This window comes from Tympanuchus pallidicinctus, unplaced genomic scaffold (genome assembly GCF_026119805.1).
Source record: "Tympanuchus pallidicinctus isolate F22 unplaced genomic scaffold, pur_lepc_1.0 scaffold1, whole genome shotgun sequence".
NCBI classification, from domain to species: Eukaryota; Metazoa; Chordata; class Aves; order Galliformes; family Phasianidae; genus Tympanuchus; species Tympanuchus pallidicinctus.
The window spans coordinates 27,901,161-27,928,409 of NW_026294618.1; the positions used below are offsets into that span (position 1 = coordinate 27,901,161).

Consider the following 27,249-nt stretch of genomic DNA (forward strand, 5'->3'; position numbering starts at 1 on the left):
AATGAATGCCATAAGCAAACCTACTGCTGGCAGCCTGCTTTGTCACTTTGTCACTCTCCTAACAGATTTCTGCAAAACAGGTTGAGGTCTAACTTTCAGAGGGGAGGCCACCTTCTGAAAAACTATCTTTAAGCTAAGATGAAAGTTTTCTTCTCATTCAAGTTTTTTTTTTTTTTCTTTTCTTTTCTTTTCTTTTCTTTTCTTTTCTTTTCTTTTCTTTTCTTTTCTTTTCTTTTCTTTTCTTAATTTTTTTTTAATTATTATTATTTTTTCTTCTCTCCAGGGGAAGGCAAACAGATAGAAGACAAAGAAGAAAATGAGTTTTCTTCTCAGACAGCCAATCGTTTCGGTTCAGAGAACTACTGAAAACAACTGATTCTCAGGCTGCGTGCTGCACTTGTTAATGGGAGACTGAAGTACATGGCATCTCTCCCCCTCTGCGTTAAGACAAGTAGCTTCATCACAGCCCATTTACTCGTGTTCTGCTGTGATACACTGCCAGAAGTCTCACAAGAACGTTGCCCAAACAGGGCTTCAACCAACCACCACCGGCTCGCGTCCCGCACCTCAGCTGCCCCCCGCCCACCCCGTGCCCTGGGGGATCCCGAGCCCCGCAGAGCTGCCCACGGCAGGAAGCCCTTCCCGCTCCCCGGCTCATCGTGCGCGCGGTCCCGCCGAGGGGTCCCCTGGGGAATCGGGCCCCGGCGGCCGAGATCGGGCCCTCGGGAGGCTGAGGGCCCGCCCGCGAACCGCCGGCTGCCGGCCGCTCCCCTCGGCCCCGGCCCGGCCCCGCGGAGCCGCGGGAGGAGCCCGAGCCGAGGCCCGGCGGGGCGGCAGGGGGAGCAAGAGCCCGAGCCGGGCGCGGCGGCGGGGCTCCGGCTGCCAGCAGCGCCGCGGGAGCGACTCCTCGGAGCCGGAGGCGGCGCGGAAAGCCCGGCGGGGAGCTGGGGATGCGGCGGCGGGCGAGGGCTCCGCCGCCGCCGGCTTCTGCCTCCGCCTAGCCGCCAGATCGTTTTTTTGAGAGGCGGCCGCGAGGCTGCGGCACCGCGACCCTCCGTCCCTCGGCGCCGGGCGGCAGGAAGCGGCGCGCGGCAGGCTCCCGGCGGCCCCCCCCCCCTCCGCGCTCAGCGCCAGCGGCGCGGGCCGCTCCGTGAGCAGCGGGCGCCGGCGGCGGATGCCCGCGCTACGCCACCCCGCTGCTGCCGCGGCCTGGACTGCGCTGCGAACGGGAAGCGTGAGCGAGGAGGCGACGGCTGAGCGGCGGGCGGCGACGGCCGCTCCTTTCCGTCCCAGGTCGGTGCGGAACGGCGGCGAGGGGGGCGCGGGGCGACGGGCCGGGGGCGGCGGGAGCGCGGCGCTTCCCCCCCCCGCTCCGCCTTCCGGCCCCTTCCGCCGGGATGCGGCCGAACGGCAGCCCCGCGCCCGCCGAGGGCATGGCGGGAGGGGAGCTTGTTTGTGCGGGGACCCCCCGGCCCCCGCGGCGCTGCTCCGGCCCGGCCCCTGCTGGCACGGGGGCGGGGGGCGGTGGACCCGCCTCGCCCCGCGGCCGGGAAGTTTCGGTGCCCGGGCAGCGCTCCGCCGCCGCTGATTGTTTATCGCTCCGAAAATAGGTCAGGAATAATTTCCACCTCGTTCCCTCGGTGAAGTGCCCAAGCGGCGGCCTCCCGGCCGGGTTGCTGCGCCCGCGCTGGGAAACGCTGCTGTCTGTCTGTCGGGAGCTGGAACGATAGTTTTTATTTTTTAACGTTTTCGTGCCGAAAGTTGGCGGCCGAGCGCTGGGAACAGCTGCCGGGTGTTTCCTGGTGCGGCCCCGTGGGTCCGGGCTGCTCAGCGGCCCTGGGAGCGGCCGGGCCGGGAGGGGGAATAACCCCGCAAAAGCCCCACCGCCAGCCCGGCACCGTAAGCCCAGCACAGCGCTGGCGGCAGAACCTGCACGAGAAGCGAGTGCTCCAGTGCTGTTCTGCTGTGTTCCGGGAGGTTTTTAACGTTTTCCGTAGAACTTGCGTGAACACCTTATTGCGTGCATATAGGTTACAAGCGTACCGCTTGGAAGTTGCATAACGTAGCCGATTTGAAGATACAATTTGTGGGATTTTCGGTCACATGAATGCTGTGACTACAGAGGTGTTTGGGGCCTTTGCTCCTTGCAGTGGACTTTTTTGATTGAAAAGTAAGCAAACTTTCTGTTTTAAGCCTTATCGTTGTATTAGGTGACTGGGTGTAAGTGGCCTTCATGTTTTAGCGGGTTTGCTTTAAGAAGTGCAGCTGTCTAATTGCTGAGTTACGTGTGGGTAAGGCAAGCAAAAATTTGCACACTGCTTTTTGTTCTTTGGGCTAATCAGTAGGAAATGCTGCTGGCGTGATACACACTGCTCTGTACTGCTCTTTATTACATTTCAATCACTTGAATGTCTTATGGAGCATTTTGATTGTGGAGAAGAAGGGCTTGGCCCTTACTAAAGGAAAGCTGAGCTCTGTTGGAACGTTACGGCTTTTTCAGGATGAAAAAATGTTGGTTTGTGAAAGAGCAAATTAAGTATTTCAGTGTAGTTTGTATTGTTCTGTTCAACAATTCTTTGCCCATTGACACTGAAAATGCTGGTTTGCAGGTAGTGAGCAATAAACCAGGCTGTAGTTGGATTCTTACATATACTTAAACTGAATGCAAAAGGATCATCACCTTGCTCTGTTTCTTTGACTGTGACAGTCGCAGTGCGAGTACCTGCATCTGACACATCAGGGATCGGCTGCAGCTCTGAGCCCATGCCTTGGTGGGTGCCTCTCATTTTTCCCTTTTTAAGTAGCATAGCTCAATGCATCAGCACTCCTTCACTAATCAGTAAAGATTATATTAGAACTCGTTCTTTGGTATGGTTTAAATTTGCTTGATGTGACATACAGTCCTGTAAAACTGGTCATTCGCAGCAATATGTGAAACTACTGTATTAGTAAAATTGATTTGTTGTCTTCACTTTAAGCTATAGTAAGTATGAGTGGCCTGAGTAAGGTTTGATGCGTAATCAGTAGTGGTCAAGTGAAGGCAGGAATCAAAATCTCAAAACTGTGATTCTGAGGAACATGCCAGACAACCAAATACGTTTGTTGATTGAATCTAATTCCACTGCTGTAGAATTTAGTTCTGAGTTCAGCAAAAGCCCAACAATAACATCTTTTATTCTGTTCAGGCTGCAGAAGAAATAAGCCTCAGTGTCTGTTCTGAACCCATCAAAGCCCCCATGCAGATAAGAACAGTAGTTTTGTTCCAGATCTTGTCTCTAGGACTGTCTCTTGCATTTTATACTCCACAGAATAGTAAACATAGTTCCCAAGCAGAGAAGAGGAGTGAAGATCAAAATTCATGCTGCTGGATTTACTGTCATTGCCAGTACATCAAGAAAGACTGAGCCTCTGCTGGACTTGATTGTTGTGGTTTAAGATGTTAATACACTGTAACAGAATGTTCTGTATTTTGGTGCAAGGTCCTCTTTGACAGTGTTGACTATGCATGTAAGTGGCCAGGAGAGCGAATGCTGACAGGAAGGTGGAGTGGATTGCTGTGAGTGGCAAGGTCTTGAACTACTGCAGGTAGGGAGGTGTGGGAGCCTTATCACATCTCTGATTCTCATAGTACTGTTTCATGTTCTTGAAGAGAAGCTAAATATGCCAGGCTGGGAGACAGGTACCTAAATGTTCATAGATACCATGCTGAATGTTGATGCCTTTGTGTGTGGATGCTGTCCTGAACAAATGTGGAAGTTAAGCTGTTAACAAAGGTGGATCTTAATGTGAGAATTATAATAAATTGTTGGGAATTTTTACTACTGTTGACTGTTTCAATATTTGAAGTTGTTACTGATAGAAGCTGGTGCTTCTTGTTCTTGCTTGTAAATGATTCATCCTCTCCTTTGTGTATTCTGTCCTGAAATCTTTTTGTTCTTTTGCATGCAGTGGTCCCCAGCCACTGCAGGGTAGCCTTGGTGGGAGACACAGTGTAGTTAACCAGGGTTGAAGTGCTGCATTTGCATTGTGTGGGATTTCCTCCCTCCCACTTTCCTCCTTATGGAAAAGTACAATCTCAGTAGTGCTTTATATTGCTTTCATGACAGGGGAGAAAAGTAGCATCTGTGTATCGACCAGTAATTGTTCACGATGGGTATTTATTCTGTGAGCCTGCTGCTGTATGTCAGCAACCTCTGACAGGGTGTTGGCTCAGAAAGCACATAGCCAAAGTGTTCAAGTGGGATACAAGCATGTTCCATTTCTTTTCTGGTTAAACTATGAACATAACACTTATTTAATTATGAATTAGTCTTAAATTCATTTTTCCCTGCTGGTGGAAAAGCTTTAAAAATGGGACCTTCTAATGAAAAGTGTTTTGGAATGTGTTATATGTGGTATATAGGATCCTTCAAGACTTTGCGTCTTGCTGGTTTAAATCAGGAGGAGCAACAGACTGCATCCGATCGGTTGAATACACTCAAAGCTGCTTTTTTTTTTCCCTGTGAACTATCTACAATCGTGCTGCTTCTGAGTAGATGCCATTTCTGCAGCAAAGCCACGCAAAACAGTGTTCTGCTCACATTCATGTGCTTTATGTTTTCTGTGTCACAAGGCACGTGCCTTTAAGTTTAAGTATTTGTTGATTTTGGCTTACTGTAGCATTTCACTGAGCACATTTTGATGACGCTCATTCATGGAATATATCTCAAAGTATTGTGCATGGAAAGCTCTGTCATTGTCAAAGTATGAACACAGCAGCTAAATATTTATGCGTTTGTTTCTAGCGAAAGCTGGTGGTATGTTGGTAACGTGGTGTAGCTGATGTTTGTAGAAGTCTGTCTTACAAATTGTCTTCCTTAGAGAACAATATGTGGAACATTTGTGGTAGCATGAGTATACAACAAAGGGTATACGAGAAGAAAATCTGAAAGGGAGGAAATAGTTTGCTGTAGTTTGAGGTCAGGGAAAAGTTAGGTGAGCGAACTGTGTTTACTTCAAGCAGGAAATCTGTGACAGCACTATTCTTGGAAAGAACAGGCGGAGAAATAAGGAGCGGAGTGGAGCCTCCAAGAGTTCAATTTATAAGCAGAACAAAGGTTGAAAGTGCGAAAACGGACTGAAATGGCTTCAATTCTATTCATGGATTTTCTTTAGTTTTTGGATTTGGGGGCATTTTCAGTGCTAAGAATTGCAGTCCTCTGTTGGGAGCAAAACATGAAGTCTCCCTTATCAATATTTCTTACTAAAAATAAATGCAGAATTTCTTCCTTCCTAAGTTACATGACTTATATCAGGAAAATTAAAAGCAATCTTTTTCATATATATATTTTTAAAACGAAAAGTTACGCAGTTGTTAATTCTAATCTTATATAATTGTATATGTGTATATTCAAACACATCTATCCTTATATATAAAGCCTCTAGTTTGCTAAATCTGATTTTTAAATCACCAACACCTTCTCCTCACCCAAATTCCTAGATTTAAGTACAAATCCGCAGCATTTGACAGTTGTACAGGAAGCCTTACCTTTAACTTCTTGTTTTTCTGATCCAGCTCTGCTTACTTATAATCAAGGCCTTGTTCACTTGTTTTAACTTAATGAATTTGTCACTCTAATGTTTTACTGATTGTGCCATAGGTCATTTGTTACCTATTGTACATGCAGGATGTCAAACCAGATCAACTAATCCTGCTTTCTGGTTATAAAATAAGTTGAACTCTCTTTTTGCTTTAGATGATTTTCTGAAGTTAGTAAACCAAGTATCCCTCTAAGGATTTGAGCTTTTGATATCAGAATGACTCACAGTATATCTTTTATTTTCTTTCTGTTAAAGCTCATGGAAGATACGCAATACTACTTGCTCTCCTGCAGGTTTAAGAATTACTTTTTGCAGAAAATGCCTTCTTCCCAGGCTGTCAGTTTAGTTGCCACTTGATTTTTCTGTGTAATGTTTGTAGATTTCCTTATAAAAAAATTCCAACTAACTAGTGTAGATTAGAATTGTCTTTCATTAGTAAAGGTATTTGTATATCTAGTCATTTAAATCTAGCTGCCTATCTGTTTGAGGCCCATCTAGCTTTCCATACATGCTTTTTTTTTTTTTTTAAATTTTCTGGGCAACCTGAGATTAAATCAACAATCAGGTAATTCCAGAGCCTGGGATTTTATGTACGTCTGACCGTAAATCCCTCAGCTCAGTGAAATAAGTTGGATCAAAATACGCCACAGTAGCGTGGATATTTGAGGCGCCAGGACAACGGGGCATAGGTAATAGAAAATTTTCATTTACCTCTTTTCATGTAAAATGGCAAAGAGAGAAAGCCTTATCATAGCTGAGGTCAGTACTAGACGTAACAGTGGAAGCTGCAGCTCCAGACTTATGCTGTCATGTCTGGCTGGGCTTTTCCTACTGAAAGCCCTTGTCACTCAGGGAGAAGCTCGGTGCCATCAGATTTAACCTGGCACTAATTTTACATTGCATGTTCTTCAGATACGATCCCTTCTGTGGAAAGGGCGTTGTGATACTGTGATAGTAATTTGAATGTCAGCTCAGGCTACAAATGCTTCTTTTGACTGCTGGCTGGTGACAAGAAGTTTGGACAGGAATGTACCTGTCTTTTGACTTGTGAGATCTGTGAAAGCTGGTGGAGTTTAGATTGGAAAATAAATCTGGAGTCAGGATGATAAGCTTTGAGTTTGTCCCTCTCAAACACAGAGATGAGGGTCTGTTTGAAAACTCATAATCCACAGAGTTGGGAAAACCTCTGATAACTTGGCTCCTGGTAGTTGGGCTTCTTTTCTCTGTGTTTTTCTTATTCTAGCTGCTGCATATTTGAAAGGGGCATATAAGGAATCCAATGATTAAAAATTGGTAGTGTGTACATTTCTGACTGAATAGGACAAGTAAATTGTAGGGGAAAAAAAAGGATGAACAGAAACTGTTCAACATTACCAAAAATTGTTTACAAGGCAATTGCTGTCACGGTTCAGGCTGATTCCAAAATCAGTTTAGTGCTTTGTTTTGATGTAACCCTTCACGTCTACCCATTGAAGGTGCTGAAGGTGATCATTAAGTTGGTGTTATTTTGAACGCGTTGCTCCTAAGCACAGCAATGCCATTTTGCATTTGTGTCAGTTCTTCTCACAGCTCATCAGTCAGCACTATTCTGACAGGAAGGTGGCATGTGAGGAGGGAAGAGGAGCATCAAGCTATTAAGGAATAAGCAAAAGCAAAACTCTATAGCATTGCTGTATTCATGTGTTTAACAGGGACTGTGCACATAACTTCCTTTGGTGCTGTGTGGCACAGAGTGAGGTCTGAGTGCTGCGGAGGCCAGGGCAGGCCTGGTGCTCTGCCTCCGTCTCAGGAAGGGGAAAAGCCCTGCTTCTGCCAAAGGTGTGCTGTCATCTGGAGCTGTCAGTACCACCAGTCAGTAATCGTGAAAGCAGAGTGTGGCTCTGAGCCTCCCCAAAGAGAGCGCTTCAAGATCCTCACGCTTCCCAGCCCTTTGTGCTACCTTCAGGAGAGGAATATCCCCCATCTGCCCCCAGGAGGACTCACAGGTTGTTTCCTTCTGTGAAACACAAGCCTGTGGAGGAGGGATTGGGACATCCCAGGAGAAGTCGTACTTGGGTTTGTGATTAGCCTCATGAGGCTGTATCCTTTCCGGGCAGGAGGAGTACTTACATTGGCTCCTTTCTGCTTCCAGCTTGCTTAGTTATTGTAAGGAAGGCGTGTAGAGGGCTTTTTACCTCTAAAATGACTGCGAGAAGGGCAAATTGTTCTACAGTTGCTGCCCTTCAAGCCTCTTTGCTTGGCTCCTTTTGATGTGAAGGGAGCTCTGAGGGGCTGCTGTCTCCCTGCTGCAGTTCTCCGTCCCTTCCCCATCAGGGTGGTGAGAGCTATTTGTGGAGCTGTGCTTTGAAACAGGATAAGGAAGTGATCTGATGGAGCTCTGCAAAAATAGATGATTCTAAAACGGTAACTAATTCATTTTAAAATGCTGTCCCACGAGCAATGTGTTGTGGGAGTGAGATGCTGTGAAGATAGAAATGAGCACCTGGGATGGGAGCTTGTCAAGCTGCTGATGGTGTTCTGGTGTAATTTCATGAGAAGAGAGAGCTTGAATTCTTGCTGAGTTCATGCTCATTTCTTCAGGATTAGGTATTAATATTGGCCTAACTATGGACAGATCTTTCTCTTCTAAAGCAAATAAAAGAGAGCAAGGAGTGATCTTATTTAATTTGATGCTTTTTTTCTTTTCTGACTTCTATTCCTGTTGGGTATGATCTGGTTCACACCAGGCTGCAGTGGTAGAAAAGAGTGATAATGTAGACTTAGAAAGGTTAGATGTGCTCCAAGTTGGTGCTCTTAGATTTGGAATTGAGCAGGAGATAAGTTGCTGGAGATGCCATCTGAGCTTACAGGAATCAGCAGGGTTCTTCCTTACCTGGTCACTATTAAGACAAACAAGCAGCAATAAGGTATTACGCTAAACTGACATGGAGGTTGCCTCAATGTATGTCTGAAAACTGGATGTATAAATGGTTTTAACACGTGTTCTGGGATACTTCTCCCGTGACCACGTTAGCTTTGTGAGGTCAGTGCTCCCAGTGGCAGTCGATTTAATTGTCCTTCAACTTATGTTTGCATCATATAGTCAGATCTAAATTGCATTATACTAAAAGAAAACAGATTTGAATGTAAGGCTAACGCATGCTTTGTGTACCAAAACAATTGCAGGGAGGGTCTTTGAAGAATCTGTGGTTAAAAATCATGAACAAAGAACAAAATAAGAAGCTATGACATTTCTCTAATCGGTGTTGAGTAAAGGCAGTGGGCAGATTTCAAGCAGATGACAACGTTTATATTTTCAGAATTATAACGGTGGTTTTGTTTTTTTTTTTGCTTTTAATATCAAAGAAGCAATCTTTTAACTTGAATTTATGTGTAATAATGCTTGTCTCAATCTGCTTTGCTAAACTGGTGGGAAACTGGAGCCAATCTGTAACAGAAAAATTAATATCAGAGTTACATTTTTATAGATATATTCCTGTGAAGTCAGCTCCAAGTCAGCTGACTTTGTGTTAGGTTATTAACATTATGTGTTAAAAAATAAATGAGGCTCTGATGCAGTACCCCCATCTGTCAGTGAAATCATTTCTGTCTGCTGAAAGGTCCAAGTGAAGCGCCTGTCCTTCCATCTTGGCACATCCAGCCTGTCACCACAGATGGTGTTCGTGTAGGAGCTACCAAGGATGTGGCTTTGTGACCACTGATCCTGGATCAGATTTACTGTCAGATTATGTACTGTAACTTTGATCAGGCAGGCAAACTATCACGTTTCTCAAGTTAATAAGAGTACACAATATATCATTTGTGCTGACTTAATGCCTACTGTGGGAGGAAAGACGGTAACTATTTGGCGTGAAGCCTTCCAGTAAAAATCAACCTGTCAAATCTAAACTGTGTTTACTGTCTTGTCAAACTGTGACCTCGTAGTAGGTATGAGAACAATGACTTAACTCAATAAATGGTGCTCTGTTTTATTTACAGAATTGCTACTTAAAAAATAATTCAGGACGTACCATTAGATTTCTTATTTATTTCTCTTGAAGATCTATTTTTTAATAATGAATTTGCTTGTGCTGGGAACGAAGTTGCAATAAGTGACTTGAGCATTATTCTGATTCATGAAATACTGCAGAGTAATGACAGCAACAATCATTGCAAACATTTTAATGCCAAATTCATTTGTACACGTGAGAACTGTTTTTTATTTCATTGCATTTCCTGGCACATGGAATTCAAAAAAGTGTTGATTTTCTTGCTTTATGAGTAGGAAAAGGAAATATGTTTTAAGTACACTGAAAGAAATCCTTACTAGCTCTTTATGAAGAACTTCTTCAGTTAAATCGAATCAAAATATTTTATCAAGCTTCCTTTTCCCAGTCTATTAATTCCTACACAGTACATCTTTCTTGAATTCTTGAGATTATGATATGGTGAATATATTGTTATGCAGTTTGCGATTTAAGCCAAAATAGTACAGCTTGCAAATTTGTTGTTGTTGTGCTGGTTGGTTTTTTTTTAGTTTATTGTAAGATCATTATGTGCATTAAGTTCAAAAAGACTTTTAATTAAATATTTGGAGTAATCACTTAATTTTTCTTTTTGCCCCATCTTGCTCTTCCAAATAGCTTGTTAGGAAAGAATAGGTTGGTTGTATGAAGTGGAAATTATAAGCAAAATAAGTCCACTCTCCTTGGCTCTTAGTGCACAGATGTGGTATAGTTGCATCATTTTTCTCATTTGGCTGCTGGATGAGACCAAAGGGCTGATTTACATGGCAGCACCCATCCTGAACTGCCAGTACTTTTCATGGAAGTGCTGCATTTCACTGGGTCTTGATGGCAATCAAATTTCTGCCAGTTATTTCTTACCCTTTTAATCATTACTTTTAAAATGTGTTTTATATTGTTAGAGGAAGTCCTTTTAAAAAGCAAATAAAGCATTCAGTTAGGTTTGTTCATGTTCTGTTTCCTCTTTCTTATGAATTACAGTTGAAAACCATTGCTCAATTTCACCAAATGTGAAAGAGGAGCAGGGCTCTCAAGGATGATGTATAGTGTACATTGACAGCCAAAAAGGGGAGGCACTGCAATGAATGCCCTATCTGGGAGGAAAAATACAGAAGTCAGCATTTGTGTGGTCTGTTTTGCAGCAGCTGGCCACTTGCACTCGGTATAGATAGGTCCATAGTACCTGCAGGATGTGTGATCTTCTGCTTGGTCAAGTTGTCATGGCCAGATAGAGGGTTATCATAGTGGAGGGAGAGGAATGCATCTGCAGGATGTTACTCTGCTGCTCACAGAAACTTTCATGTTAAACTTTGTAATGAGGAAGCTTAGAAATGCCCTGTCATTTGTCAGGCAAAATGCAGTGCTAAGGTAAAAGGGAATAAGCCTAATAAACGTTCAAGATGAATTATTACATCGCACGTGATCTATTAACAAGGCAGAAGAAAAAAAATAATTGAACGTATTGATGATTTCCATGCCCAGTGGGAATAATCAAGTTGTCAGCTCAAAGTAGTGAGTGTGGTTTTTATCAGTGTCCTGCACAGCAGGCCAGTTATTGGTTCTAAATTTAAAGAATAATGTGGGAAAACTTGATTGATGGTTGTTTATGTAGTCCATGGTAGTGTCATAATTGTTCTGCACCAGCTTTGTTAGAAAAGGTGAATCAAGCCATGCAGTGGCTGTCTGCGAAGTAAAACAGCCTCAGAGAACCTACAGGAAGAGAACTGTCATAGTTGGGTTTTGCCCTGAGCATATAATATTCGGTTGTTGTTTAACTCTGTTCAAGTGAGAGGAGATATTTACATTCAGATATTGAGTACTGTGCAGAGTAATAATCTGCAAATAATAAATCCTTATATAAAGCAGTCTATTCTGTCGGTTCTTTCTGAGTGGTAGTTGTGTTTAATACTGAGTTAATTTGAATAAGGTATCCTAGATACCTCTACTTAACATTATGTTGGTGTTTTTTTCCCTTGTTTTACAGAATGATGTTTATGCAACCCAAAACTCAATTAGCATTTCTTAATGTATCTCTCTCACCTTTTTGATTATGGAGGACTGGGCTCTGGTAGTAGTGCTGAGGAGCTCTGGTCATCAGCCAGGATGCTGTGATGCTGGGTGCTGCTCAGGTCCAAGAGGATTTTAAAAGAAGACAAGTGAGTTCTGCTTGATGCAGAGGTCTGGGCTCTCCCTAGAGAGCTTGAAATGCAGAAGGAGAAGTGAAATGATCAAAAAGAAGGCTGGCTCTTTGCAGCACCGTGCTGAACTAATACATGCAGTGAATTACACTTCTCAGCTTAACAGTAATTAAAACAAAGGCGGATATTAGCTTGGATATGTTTTGGCCATCTAGATAGTTGAAACACATTCCTGATCACAGACAGTAACGTTTGACAGCTCCTGTGCATAGTCTATGAGAAAAGTAAATGAAAAAAAAAATACTATTTAGGTTTACAATGAGCTTGTGCTATTGTGCACGCTCTGAAAGTAAGCATTGGGAATAGCTGTGCAGGTCAGGGTAAGATCTCTGTTTCAGCCACAATGAGTTTTAGCTGAAGGCTGCGTCCAAGAAACAGCTAAAATTGGAACTGAAGACAGTTCTCAGGTGGGGAGGACAAATCTGTGAGTCATCAGCACAGAGATAGATGGCGGTTGAGTTTGTGTTGGCAGATACTGGATCTCTGAGTATAAAGGGAGAAAAAGGTCAGGCAGAGAGATGTACAGAGCTCCTGCAGGAACTTAGAAGAAAGCATTACTTAAAGAGTGATGAAGGCTAGGAGAAAACTAGAGGAAAATAAGCATTTTGTTTTGCAGGATTCTGTACTTTTGGTTTCGACCTCTACTGAGTATAAAAAACTAAATTTAAGTCTAATCTTACCTATTCTGAGGATTTTGTGCTCACTCTCTTCTTTAAAAACAAATAAACAAAAAAAAGAGCTTCATCCTTTAAAAAGTAACCCAACCAGCAAAGTATGGTGCAGTCTGTATTGTGCAGTTCAGTAAGTGTCATAAAAGGCAGTGTCATTTTGATGTGATGTTGTGGTACTGGAATTTTACCAGGGCGTTAAAGATATTTTGTGGTGTTGAAGATGTTATGTTACACATGACAAGCACAAGCATTTTCTATTAAAAAAAAAAATCCGGGTAATTTATTTTTTATGCTCCAGTTTCTCTATTTTCTCTGGAGCTAAAGCAAAAACAGTTTAGTTTCACAGCTTGCCTGCACAAGTTGCAGTAGGTTTTGTGTTTCTCTGAAATTCATACAGAAGGGACACAAAGTTCCTCTAAGAAAGCATTAAATAAGCATTCCTTTCTCTTTGTGTCTAAAATCTAAAGGATATCAGATAGAGTGGGGAGTTTGCTCTAGGGAAGTATGTTCTTAGGGCCTGTCTCCTGAATTTTAGCCAGGGTAGCTTTGTCTCCTGAGCAGGAGAGACACAGGGTTTAGCAGGGACATTTCATCTGACCTGTTGCTGAAGGTTGTCTCCTCTACTTAGCCACGTGGGGCTGTGTGGGGGCATGAGATGCATTTGGCAACTTGGGCTGGAATCTCGTCTTGCCACCTTGCTGTGTTGTTGGTGATGATCTGGGATTGCCTCTGGAGACCAGGTGGGCTGCGGGGCACGTGGGGTGTGTGGAGCCCTGTGGGAGCTTGGTAGTGAATTTCCTCAGCACACACAGAGGTGGTTTGACCAGATGTGGCAACATCAGCTTTGCCAGGGCACCAGCTTCAAGAAGCATTTTATTTTTTGGCTTCATTTTGGAAAAGTCAGACTGCTGCACTTGCGGAAAGCTGAAAATGTGTGGTAGGAGGTGAGGGCAAATGGGAGAATGGTGGTGGAAGGTACGTACGTGTGTTTGCTGTAGAGAATTCATTATATGAGGACACAGGGAAGGAGAATAAAGAACATTAGTACTGAAGAGCTCCAGAGAAATTGCACTTAGTAAAACATTCTTGTTTTGATTTGTTTTTTTGTTTTCTAGTTCAAGCAGTATGCTTTTGACAGCAATAGTGAAGAACTGGAAGACTGGTTAATTACTGTACTAAAAATGGAGTATTTACCAGTAGAGGTAAGATATTTTTTGGATGTACCATGGTTTTATTTCTTAGCTTTGTCTTGCAGTTCCCAGTCCAAGAAGCAGATTAATGGCATTGTTTGACAAGCATTTCACTGAGAACAAAGCTGCTTTAGGAGGTTTCTGCACACCTCCATCTGTCTTTTCATTGCACTCAAAGGTGCTCTGATGTAGTTGCTATGAAGTATTACTAAAATGATTAAGTTAAAAAAAAAAAAAAAGAAAAGAAAAAACATTTTTTTTTTCCTTTTTGGTGAGCTTTTTACAATCTGATGATATTTCTTTAATCCATTTTGTATTGTTGCCCCAGAGAAGATGAGTTTGAATAATTGAAGAAGAGATGAGTTAGTATGGGGCAGCATGGACTGGCAAGGATATGTAGGAAATTTTCTCCTTAAGAAAAGATTTGTGTAATTAAACCCTCAAGATTGTGAAGTTTTAGTCCTTAGTATTGGATCAAGTGACCAGTGGAGATTTTGTCTCAATGCTTTAATAGTATCAGGTTTTACTGTGCTGCTTTGATTGTTCATAAGTTCTAAGTAGCCTCCAAGAATTGCGAAACCCTTGGATTGTTCTAACCCTGTGTATTAGGATGTTCCTATTTGTTACCACTTCTCTGATACTGTTTATATGCTGCATTAACCTCTGTCACTCATAATGAAGTTGTTCTTGATGAAGGATTCTTGTTTCTTGCAAGCAGGCAGGACAGCATTCACTTCAATACCTCGGTTTCTGAATGCTAATCATATGCTTTAAAATACAACAACCAACTCATTAAGTATTGAAACAAATTGTAGACATGTAACGTTATTGATGTTAATGCAAAGTTAGCTGTAAATTTAAATAAAATGTACAAAGAAATACCTCTATGCAAGTTTTAACTTCTTAAGTTGGATTTTTTTTGTGATTAGCAAACGAAAATCAAAGACAGCTTCTCCAAGTTTGAGTTTCCCCTTTAAAATGTTTATAACAGAAAATGTTATGCAGCAGTTACAGTTCAAAAAACTCTGTTTTCCTTTGCACTGTTATGAAAGACTGACAGAAAGTCATGATGGGGTTTCTGTCAGGCCAGGACAGTGAGTGCTCCCCTTCACCCTGATTAAAGAGCTCATGGAACAAGCTGATGCTCAGCAGAGAAAAAACCATCCTCAGAGGTCAGCTGGCAGACTGCAGTCCCAGATGTTTGCAGTGACATGCAGTGTTGCTTTATGGTGCACATTTTGTGAACTGTGGCTGAGTAGTTCTGGTTGGTTTTGCAGTTGATACTGGCACAAGGCAAGGATGCCACTTTCCCAAACGCAGTTGGTAGTTGGGCAAGTACTGTGTCACTGCTTTGAAACGTGCTGCTGTGTGGTTGCTTGGCCCTGTGTTCAAGTCTGCAAAGGCACCTGCTCAAGCAATCTTTAGTGAGCTGGTTGGAGATGCTGCGTTAGCTCAACAGAGCAAGGAGAGAGTGGCCCCAGCCAGAGCCATGTTAGACGCAACAGAAATGTTACAGGTTTGCTGGACAATTCTTTTGGCAGTGGTGAGAAAGCTAGGGAGCACTTTTTGTTGTCGAGTAACTCATTCATAAAGAGGACCTTTGAATTTGTCCAGAGTTTCCTGCCTGCTGACAAACCCTGAAGCATTTGGGAGTGACTACTTGGCTAGCAACTCCTGCAGAAGCAGTTTTCCCTCCTCTTAGAGGGAGCCAAGCTGTTGAGGGACTAAGGACAGTGCCATTAGTGCTGGGCAATCTGAGGCATGTGGTGACGTGATGTCTTCATCCCATGGAAAAGTAGTCTGTTTCATCAAAATGCAGGCTGGCTCAGACGTCTCTGTGGCATCTTTTGTCCTCCTGAGCCATTTCTCTTTTTTTTTTTTTTTTTTTTTTTTTTGTTTGAGGATTTTTAAGTGAGGTCCTTTCTGAGGTATCATACAGTTTCATCACGCATTACATACAATTCCCACTGGGACTGTTGCTCAGGGTCACAGCAGTTCCATGATCAGTTCAGTGACAGCTCAGGTTCCATTTGCAGAAGGCTGTTGTAGGTGAGGCACGCATGGTAACATGGTATGGCAACCCCAGAGAATTAGAGTGTCTGACAAGATGCCTGGTTTCCTCATTCTAGCTTTGAAGGCCATTGAGGACGTCTCAATCCTGTAGCCAAAGCAGTGGAAGAAGAAATTGTTGCCAAGTAGTCTAGGTTATCAGTTATAATCCTTTCAGTGCAGACAAACTTTAGACATCATTCAGCAAATGTATCAAAATCCCTTGATCTAGATGTGCATTGCAACACCGAATTTCTAAACAAGATGTGTTAATTGTGTCATGCAGTTCACGGGTGTCTAACCTCTCAGCTTGCCTGATCCACATTGTGTGAACAGGACTTGTCTTGGGCCACATATACAAACTCCTCCTATATATTTCCACGGAAACTGCAACTGATACAATGAGCACAATAATGCTATTTGATAGAGCAAAAGCTCAGCTACAAAACACTATTTTTCAACATGGTCACCACCATTAGCTGTGCATTTTCAGCAGCGATGAATAAGAGCCTGCATGCTACACTTGTGAAAATCTGTGCCATCTGTTGCCACTGCTGAAATGCCTCACGCATTGCCTCCCTGTGCTCACTGTGTTTGGTCTCCATCAGCATTCAGCAAGCATCAGTAAATGTCAGTGGATGCCAGTTCTTGTACATGGGAGTTCAGTGACACACCTTGCCTTCATACGCACTTCCATGTCAGGTGCCATGTTTGTCACACAACAACAACCTGGAATGGAATATTGGCAGGAAAGTTCAACATCTACTGCCATACCACCAACATCCACCTCTGGCTTCAGGGGCCATCATAAGACAGGAGGCATTACTTTCAAAGCAGTCCTCATAAGATAGATAGTAAAGTTCACGCATATAAGTAACAAAGCTTACAAAGATTTTTTTAACTTTAATATTTTTTATTAAAACAAAAGAGAGCAACAAAAGCATAGAGCTAGTGGGAAATGTGACCCTGTTGTTGTGAAAGTAATGCATCAGGCTGATTTGATGGCTGTGGTTGTAATTCTTAGTGAGCTCTTGAGATTTTTGATGAAATTTTGCTCCTCCTTTAGTTCATCCTCAACAATAGCTGTTCACAAATGTATGTACTGCCAAAAAGTGGTGACATGAATAAGATGTGATTGTGAAGGGAGAAATGTTTTTCTCTGGTGTGATGGGGCTTGTAAAAGCGAAGGGACGTGGTCAGATTTTTTAGTAGAATGTCTGATTGCAGCTCTGTGCACTCCATTTGAAAATTCCCAGGTAATGTATTTATGTCGACTGAAAGTGGAGTTACAGATACACCCAGGGCAGGGCGCACGGAGCAGGGGCCCAGCCACATTGCTAGCTGTGTTGGGCTGCATGCAGCCTGCCAGCAGGGCGTCTCTGATCTACATGCTGTAGCTCTGATCTGGCATGAAGGGTTCTTGATATGCATTCTTCCTATTGTTACAACTCAATTTCAGGAGCAAAATTCCTCCTTCCCTATTCTCTGCTACATCAGTAGTACTAAGCTACTGTTTCTTTGTTCATAGTGCAGTGTATGCAGAGTCCTTGAACAGGTTTTTAAACCAAGGTTAGAATTCGCTTGTTTATTGTTCAAAATCTAAACCTGTGCTGTGGTGCTTGAAACCAGTTTCTCTAGAGAAAGTACAGCAAGGTAAATCTTATCACATGTCAGAGGCCAAGATAATTTGGTTGGTAGGTAGCGCCCTCAGGTAACTTGCTTTCAAGTGACTGTTCTGCTTTGGCTGACTGCTTTGCCAGCTACTGTTTTCAGTCTCTGTAGTACCACCTGCTGCCTCACAGACTCCCACCTGCTTGTTTAAGCTTGTATAGCAGAAACAGAAAAACGTCATAACCTATTAAAGCTCAGACCAGGTCAGGTATTAGGTTTACTTCTTCTGTGCCTGAGCCAGAAGGAGGACTAATGTGTATGATGGATTGCCCATTTTGGTTTTTGTTTGTTTATTTCTCAAACCTGGCAGTGCTTGCAGGAACTAGGAAGATTGAAGACAGATGTTTGCAGAAAAGGTGATCTGTTTTATTAATCCACTTGATATTGTTGAAGGAAAACCAGCAAAACTCATCAGTCTGTAGGATTTTAATTTAAGTATCAGCAGGCAATTGTAAATTAGCAGTATGGTGCCAGTCTGTGGCTGCAAAAAGGACAATGAGAAGTAATGCTTTACTACTAAGAAAGATTGACTGAGAATGGGTGTGTTGCCCACCTTAACGCCTGCCTCTCCTCTCCAGTCTTTCCCTTAAAAGTCCTACAGGTCCTGTCAGTCCTTACAACTTCTATTTGACCACATTGTAATTCAGCTACCCCTATCCTCATATCAGACTTGATGTAGTTCCACTTGCTTGGCCACTCTGCTTCAGTAAGGGCTGGAAGGAGATCATGCTCTTTGTCTCCTTCATGGCAGTATTTTTTCTTCTCTCCAGCCAATTACCAGAGCAGAGCTGCAGTACGTAACTATCAGTAAGTTCCAGGGCTGTGTTATGCTAATCATATCGTGATACTTCTTTGATAATATTTGATTCCTCCACAGCAAAGATACAAGTTATTTGGGGCAGGATTTGGCATATCCATTGTTCATGTTTATATGTATATTTAAGGAACCTATGAAACTGTATACAATAGCATTTTCATTTTATAAGGACCAGCTAGATATTGCCCCATGCATATGTTTTTAAAAAATTGTTTTCTGTTTGTTTTCAGTAACTAAGGTGCTGACAAGTTTTGACATCTGCATCCTCATAAACATGAGTGAAGTTCAGGCTATGGTAGAATTCTCCGTGGAGCTCCACAAATTCTTCAATGTGGATTTGTTTCAAAGAGGGTAGGTGGTGCATTCTTTCACACTTCACTGTGGTGTATGGCTGATGTTCAGAGTGTGTTGTGTCATGTAGAGTTGCTTCACATGTTATTGACTGTTTTGTAGTGATTTGGAAGTTATTTATTCTTTGTTGGAAAGGTATATTCTGGCCAGGAATTGAAATGTTTGAGTAATTTGACCAAAAACTTAAGCTGTAAAGAAGTACCTACTGTCTGATTGGACAAGAAGGAAGTTTTGTTGTTCTTTTAGAGAGTAGATGATATCCTTACCCAGACTTTTACCCTTTCATATCTTAATTACTGTAATCCCTTTTGCTTGCAATATGATAGGCTTTTCTCTTGAATCTTTTAAAATCTTTTTAAAATGTTGCTGCCCCTATTAGCATATTAGTTTATCAATTTGGCATTAGACAACTTCACTAGCTTCTGTTGTCCTCGCTGTGCTGTGCCTCCACAGAACTGGGAAGGAGATCTGGAGGTGGAGTCAAGAGATGCCTTTGTGAAGAGAGCTTACCCTTCTCTAAATTTGACTTGTGGTACATTTGAAGTTGGTACTGACAGGTGACAAGCTGTTACGTTCACTATCGTTTGTGGTCATACTGTATGCAGCAAACTGGCTGCATCCATCTTTTGGGGGAAATTGTAATTTCAGTCTTCATTGGAGTAGGATTGAGGAGCACTTAAGAGGTCTGAGAGAATACTGAGAATATTCTAAGTACTTTGACAAAAAAAGTACAGTTCTTTGAACTGTGTCCTTTTTTTTCCCCCTGAAATTAGCAGCGAGGGAGAGGTTAGAATATGGCAACACGTTAGTTTTAATAGAGAAAAGCCTGAAGGAAAGGAAGTGTTTAGGTTATCTTCACCCTCTGATCCTAATGATCCCACAACAAGGTAGTTAGGAAGCAAAACACTGCATTTTCATTACGGTGCTCAACTTGGCACATTTCTTTTAAGCTTGCTCTTTATAACACAGCACATTAACAGAACAAGTTGAGAGAAGAAGAATGCTGACATGAGAAAAATGACAAGTAGATACTGAGTCTCTGGTTTCAGCCTTCAACTTCAGCCATGTTATCTTAGAAAGCAAAGTTAGGAAGGAGAGGGAGCTGCACTGCCAGAATAAGTCCCATGTCCATGGAGATATTTTGGTGGTTAGCTTTTCCTAAAAGCTGTGCTGCAGCTGTAAGTAGTAGAGTTATGTAATGTAGTTAAAGAATAATTTAAGTTCTTCTGATCTAATACAGCTATCTCATTATATAATATTTTCTTATAGCTCTCTACCAATTACTTAAAAGCGAGCTTGCTCCTGGTTTCTCTTTTGGTTCATTTTAATCTGTTGCTACATTCAGATAAGGCTTCACATAATTTTCCTTTTTAGATTAGTGTGATGTGATCATGGGAGTTTTTGCCCAAACACTGTTTGATATATGAGTATTGTGTGACAAAATGAGTAAAAGAAATTTAATTGGCTGGGAGCTGTGAGATTGAAGATCTGAGATAGCAAGGCCCTTTTGTCATTTCATAAAGGCTCCAGTTAGATTAGGGTTTTGTAGTGCTGTCCTTTTATAAATAAAATGGGAAACGTACTGTGGTTTGAGTGAGGTGTGAACTGGAGAGCAGTATAATGAGTTGGTGGATAACTGTTTGGTGACCATACCCCAAATGTTGTGGTCAAGTGGTGCAAAGTCCAACCCACAGTTAATGGCTAATAGCATCCCTCACAGATTGAGACTGGATCAATACTGTGTAGAGTTTGGTTAACAGCCTGGATGATGAAACACTGTGCCTTCTCAGCAAGTTTTTGAATGATAACAGACTGCAGGGAGTGATAAGATACAGTAGAGAATAGAACTTCTCTTTGAAAGGACCTGGATAAACTGGAGGTACAGGCTGACAGGAACCTCACTGCGTTGAAGGCAAATGCAGAGTCATACAGATGGGGGCAGATAACCCCATTAACAGTGCAGGCTGGGGGGCTACCTGGCTCCAAGACAGCTTTGCAGAAAAGTACACCTAGGGCCTGATGGGCAGTGAATTGAGCATGAGCCAAAAGAATGCTCTTATGGGTCCCTTCCAGCTTGGGATATTCTGTGAGTCTGTGATTCCATGCTCATATTTATTGTGATTTAAAGTTCCCTTATTTTCTGACAGTTGAGAGTGGCAGCCACTCACAAATGATGCATGTTTTAAACATGGAGGAGAAACCTACCTGCCACAAAACTGTCTTAAAGATTCTGAGACTTCGTGAATGACAAATCTGGTGCCCATATTCTGCAGCAGTTGTTCTGCCTGAACACTGGCTTTGCCCTAAACTAGAGATGCATTTGCCTGAGGAAGAAACAGGAACTGTGGGCTCATTTTGGGTGGATTGATCAGTCTTTTTATCCTGTTTGTACCTGACTGCCTGCTTGCATCCCACCTTTATTTCAATTGTGAATTCTTTTGGGGTGAAGGACCGTAATATAACATCTTTCATAGTCTGGTATATAATGCAAACTGGTAAATTCCCTTAACTACTTCATTTAATTTTCATTTGACTTTGATATATGTTATGTTCTACTTTGAAGGCTGTCGTTTTGACCTTGTCAGTCTTCTGACTCCTCTCTCATCACAGCATCAAGCACTCTGGGAAAACAAGGTCTCCGTCTTTCCTGTGTTACGCTGCCTGACTCCTATTAGCAGCTTAGCCTTGATGCCAGGCTGCATTTCCCACTTCTCAGTTTTCAAACCAGGATATTAATTTTTCCATGCTGGTTTTCCACTTTGAAAAGTCTGCAAAAGGGATGCTCAATGCATTTATATTGTTGCAAAAGTCTCGTACTTTGTAGAACTATTAGATACACGGGCTTTTTCTGAAAGAAGTCATTTTTTTTTCTGTCCTGCCAGTGTCTTCACACAAAAGCTGTTTCCTCAAATTGTTTTTGAAACACTGACAGTTTCTGTGTCTGTCATTGCACATCCCTATTTATATTTCCATGCTGTCTCTTTTCCTGTAAGCCCTTTAGCGTAAGGACTCTGTCCATTTGCACAACAGGTAGCTAGTTAACTAGGCTTAATACAGGAAGGCCTATTCTCCCTATTTTTAATAATCATTAATAATTGCTTTTTCAAATATGAATTGGAAAATGTATTGGTCAAGAGGAACTCAGCTGATGGTTTGTAGTTAAGTACAGCACAGGTGTTGCTGTGAGATCTGCTTTGAAAACAGCATTAGTCTAGATTTTCTCTGCCTATGTGCAATCTTATTTTGTCTAACCATTTCTTTATTTTGTCTGTAATAGTGCACACAGCAAGCTAGATATGCATTTAGACTTTTCAGTACTAAAGGCTCTATGTGTCTGATTTGTCTTTCTTTTTTTTTTTTTTTTTTGTAAGGTAAAAGTTTCTTTTGTGAAGTCCAGTATCACAGAAATGTGAAAACACTTCTTGGAAGCTATTGGGAAATTAACCTTATGTTATTGTTCTATGCCATAGATGCATGTTTTGGCCCTGTGTGGAGAGTTACAAATGTATCTCAGCAGCAATGACATTTTATGCTTCCATCTGTCTGTCTTGTTGTGCAATGTAGCATAAAAGAAAATACACTGAATCAGAGCATGAATTTTAATGACTCTTACTATGATTACATGGTAATTTAATAAGAAATCAGGCAACAAATGAAAGCTTATTTCGTTTTGTTTTCTCTGGATCCAGTGAGTTATCTGCATAAGTTTTATAACGTGTTAACATTAAGTTAGCATTTTTAGCCCTGGCTGAATCAGGAGATGGACAGTTTCTGTTCCTAAATAAAGAAGCAGCCTCTGCAAATGGTTGGTGTCATTGGCATATGATCAAATAGCAAGCAGTTAGGGTACACGGCATGTTCAGGCAGACCTGTTTGGTTTTGTTTGGAATTCATAAAGCCCAGTCAAACTTTTACTTTCAAACTGCATTCCTGTATGACACAGACTCTAGGAAATAAGTGCTCTGAGTCCTCTTCTGACATGTAGCAGCAGATCTTCTGAAGCACAGTACTGTGATCTTTACTTAATGTAATACGATCTTTTCAAAGGGAGAAGAAAACTGTCAGATCGGTCTAGTAGCTGCAAGATGAGCTCTGTTCTACAGCTTATGATTTTCCAGTAATACAAACAGCAGTAATGCAGGTTCAAGATTTAGCGGGCCAGGCTGGAAAAGCAGGGAATTGTCTGTCTGGGAACAAAGCGCAGGTACTTCTCTTTCTTACTACTTCTCTTACTTTTTTAAAGTGGATCAATTTCTGTATGTAGTTCAGTGGTGGTCGCACACACAGGTCCTTCTTGCTCTGAGGCAAGAACAGGCAAAACTGAGAATGAGCAATCAAAAGTCATATGTTAAGTTGGTACTGCTTCAGATGTTAGAAGTTAGTATGATCAAATACCCCAATAGGTCTTCTGACTGAGGATGCCTGAGAGGACAAAGATGTGATGTGGTCAAAAGAGCAATGTCTGTTTGAAGTGCCAAATGATGGTACTTCAGAATCTTGCCTTTTCCAAAGGAAAAGCCCAACGTTTGTTGAGAATAGTAGTTGGAAAAGTAAGTGTAAAATTGAGCACTGCTTCCTTTGAGTTAGAAATTAAAGCTTTTGATCTATGCTCTGCCTTAGCTATATGAATGGAACTTAAGACACTGGCAGGTTGTACCACTTGTCTTTAGATACCTGAGTAAAATATCTGTGTTAGGATACTTCTGGCCAAACAGAGAAGGTTGCTGAGTAGTTGTTCAAAGCCACTGTAAGTTGGGTTTCTACTCAGACTTGGAGAATCTTATCTTTTTATTCCACTCCATGCATTAATTCCTAGAGGACTTGCCTTGCTCTTAAGAAAGTGAATCAGATGACTACAGCTCTTGGTTTTAGATACATCTTCTGACATATCTAAATATAATGGTATAGGTGCTTACTTCTTCAGTCATTATTCCTGGGTACATAACAAATTGTTGGTAATTGCAGCTGTACTGAAGGGTTTGTTTACAAAAATTTAACATTGTTTTTTTGCCCTCCAACACTCCCTCAGCCAGTATACTTTAAAAATTATGCCTCAGTGTTTGATAAATGTTCCTGGCTATTCATTGTATATTCTAGACTTCTCAGGTATTGGCTATGGATTTCAAATAACCTGGATTTTATTCAGACCTTAGCTCCTACACCTATGTAGTCCTTCTGGAAGGAAACAAGTCATCCTAATATTCAGAGTTCATTATTTTGAATGAGTCAGATGCACTTTCCAGACACTGAATTTGGCAAAATTTACTTTTCAAGAATAAAATAACAAGTGTTTAGATGTGTCCTTTTGCCATCTTGCCGAAGCCTGCTGGAGCACTGCCATAGCTGTAGCTATTTTGTGTGACAAGAACATTAAAAGTAACTGTGATATGGCTTAAGTCACATGTTTTCCTTTAAGGACAAAGTTTCCTTTAAGGACTGTACTTGGAGGTCTGTGTAATTGCTTCTTTCTTTACATTATCAAAGAAAATGTGCCTTTTGAGAAAGAAAAGAAAAGACCAGGTACCATTTCGTGTTGCAGTGTAAGGATTATGGATCAGCCTTGTGCAGTGTTGTCAGCAGACTGAATGAAGATTTTTAGCAGAAACATGACCAGAGAGTTCATTTTAAGGAGTAAGTGACAGTGCAAGACATTCCTGAATATACAATGATTTGTCTCCAGATAAAGCTCTCTTTTTTTTTTTTTTTTTTTTTTTTTTAACCTTTTTTAACTATAACAATATTGTTAACTTCTGTGTGTAGTATGAGAGTAGGTGTTCACTGAGGTGTTAGTTGAAGACATTAGAATAATGGTTTCTTTAGTATGTAACTTCTCTTTCTAAATCCAAGTTTTACTGAGTTCAGTATTCTGGAATGGCATATGACAGCAGAAGCACTTTTAACTTTGCATTAAGAAACGTGCTTAATCATTAGCGTTGCTAATTTTAAGATTCTCTCTCACAAGTGTAGCACTCTTTTGTAGCATGTAGATTCTTCGTTGGCTTATAGTTCAGACCAGTCTCTATCTGAGGGTAATGAGAAGCAAAGAAAAATCTCTTGTTTCTAAGTGTTCTTCCCTAATTACGTGTAGTTGGTTATTGCGGAAAGATGATTTATGCTAGTTCTTTCAATTAGCTTGAGATCCAAAGCTATCAGCAGGAATAGAGAGAAATGTTCCCTGAGTATTCCAGAGTCATATCTGCCTTGTGGAACAACAGAAAATCCTGGCGTAGTGCCGCCTTTGCTCCTTCTGCTGTGCATACATCCATTCTTACATATTTATGTATTTGCAACCACAGACCACAGTTTACTGGATTATCTTAGAAATGCAGCTTTGTCTGAGTGTGGGTGCCTAGTGCACACCTGTCGCACCACCAAACTCAGACTTGCTGCTTCTGCTTCAATCAAGTGCCTACTCAGAACTCACGTTGCATCACATCTCTTAAAGTCTTCTTTCACTCATTAAACCTCCCGATACCTTTTCCAATTACTGTATGTCATACAAAGTAACTCTTCATAGCTTGAGATTTCTTACTGTCATTCCTTCCTCTTCACTTGTTCTCCCTTTGCCAGATTCTTGAGTTGACAGGTAAGAAACTCGAGATGTTTCCAGAGGGTTGTAGGCACTCAGGCTTACACATCTGAGCTCTTCATTTTTTATTTATTAAAGAAAAAAAAGAACTTTGCCCAATTCAACATATTCATGTTAATTTATACAACTTAGTTTCTCCAGAAAGTTTGAAAATTCCTTAGACTCAAATCCGTTGTGAAACAGCATTCTTGTCTGCAGATTTGTGGTTGGCTTAAGCCAGTACAGTGGCATATATCTGCCAAAGGGTTTAATATGCATGGTCATCTCTTGATTTGTTTGCCATTCTGTGATCAATCAGATGGTCAGCATTTGTAGCAGCTGGCAGCAGTGTAGTCTGGGAGGGGATTAAGTGAGCTGGGACATTAGCTAAGGGTGTACATGTTGGTGAAAAGGAGACCTGTTGGGTAGCAGCAGTCTGAAAAGAATCGTCCCTCTCCTGGTGTTTCCTGTGTGCCTGCAGTAATGCTCTTCTACCTTTTCATGGGCCAAGCCAAAATAGTAAGCCAGCAGAAGAATTACAACAAACAGACAGTATAATTCTACCTTCCACAGCTAATCTGCCAGTGCAAGAGCAGAAGATAGAACAGAGGAACAGGATCCCTGCTTTTATCACCAGCTGGCTTCTGGGCTGATATAACTGTAATGCTGTGGAAGTTCAGTCCTCCATATTAGGAGACTGTCAAACAGTAGGGTCTGCTTCATCAGTATGATCTTTTGCTGACAGCAGTCCAGAGATGAGTATGTTTTGAAAGAAACCCTCTGTCTGAACTTCTGCCTCCTTCTCAGTTGGCATCACTTCCTGTAGGATAGGGAGTTGTGACAGACATCAGCTACATCCATTCTAATTTCCCTAGCTGTCATTTGTGGATACAGACCCTGGTTGGCAGTGCCAGTTTGCAGTTTCTGCTTTCCTTGCTCTTGATTCTTCCTTGTCACCACAATGGACAGCCTCTCAGTTGTGCTATCTGAGCTGCTGAATGAGTCCAGTTTGCAGCACTGCTCTGCAAGTAGCGTGTTGATAGGACTGAGTGGAGGAAAATATGCTGTAGCACAGGGGCAAGAGTGAGTGTCTGGGAGGACAAGGCAGAGGGAAAAGTGAAAACAGAGCTCTTCAAACTTGACTTTTTTGCAAAATTCCTTGTATTGTAAAACCATAGTCTAATTTTCAAGACTTTCTTGGTATTTCCTTATTATGAAGAGGACGAAGATTTCCTCGATGCCAGCTAGCATGAGAGACAAATTAAAGGATTCAGACAGCTGTAGGGCAGTGAGGGGCCCAAGCCCTGATATTTCTGAGGGAAAGGACCCTAGCCATTACTGCAGCGCCAGGACCTTTCCCACTGGAAAGGAGGAAGGAGATAACAGAAAGCACGTATGCTGACATTCAGAATAGCAACCCCCCCACCCCTCCAGTTCCCTGAGGAGAACCTACGATACTTCTTCAGTGAGTCTGGCAGATTTCTGCTTACAAGCAGTGGCGGAAAGTCAGCCTTAAAACCAGGGAACACAAGAGGTTTTGGAGTGTGACTTTGCTCCTATCTTGCTCCTGGCGATGCTGTCTTAAGCTGGCTTAAATCAATCATGAAACTTCACCTTGCTTGAAGGTGAAAGATGGAAGCTTCTGACGCCAAAGGACTGTTGGTTTTGGTTTTTTTTCATAATGTCCAAATAACATCTAAGAGCAGTTGTATGAGAAACAACATTGATATAAACTAGAGAAGAAGAAAAAAGAACTCGAGCTGATGTAACTTCCTTAAGTGGTGAAGCTGTCTACAGGGAAAAAGATGAAGATGTTGGCAAGGTCAAGAGAGTACTGACTTTTATGTAATGTATCTTGCATAAAACATGATAGTTTGTGTGCATTTGGTGTTGTTGCTTTTGTGGTGTTTTTTCTTTTCCTTACCATTATTTTTGTCGCAATTTCTTTGTGGTACCTAAATTTCCATTTTTCATTAAGTGCATGATATGTTTGCTCATAAAATAGAGATTGAATTTCATTAAAGTAGGCTACCAAGAGAATGGTAAAGCTTGTATGTTTGATTACTGACAGATGAAATAGATGCACAGCTGCAAAACTTGGGAAACAAAAACTGAAATACCGTTGGAGCAAGTACCAGAAAATGAGTTGT

General features: G+C 41.8%; 1 protein-coding gene across 7 annotated transcripts in view; it reads left to right on the forward strand.

Moving 5' to 3' along the window:
• The first annotated feature begins 1,159 nt into the window (after positions 1-1,159).
• FAM135A (family with sequence similarity 135 member A) overlaps positions 1,160-27,249 on the forward strand; it is an 81,963-nt gene continuing 55,873 nt past the window's right edge. For 4 of the 7 annotated variants that reach the window (XM_052686258.1, XM_052686292.1, XM_052686308.1 and 1 more), the window contains exons 1-3: positions 1,160-1,293; positions 13,569-13,655; positions 18,411-18,531. In XM_052686258.1, the coding sequence (XP_052542218.1) occupies positions 18,455-18,531 (77 nt within the window). In that variant the 5' untranslated portion in view covers positions 1,160-1,293; positions 13,569-13,655; positions 18,411-18,454. Of the gene's footprint in view, positions 1,294-1,529; positions 1,611-1,855; positions 2,171-13,568; positions 13,656-18,410; positions 18,532-27,249 lie in introns of those variants that run through there. The other 3 variants (XM_052686275.1, XM_052686283.1, XM_052686267.1) reach the window with 3 other exon arrangements.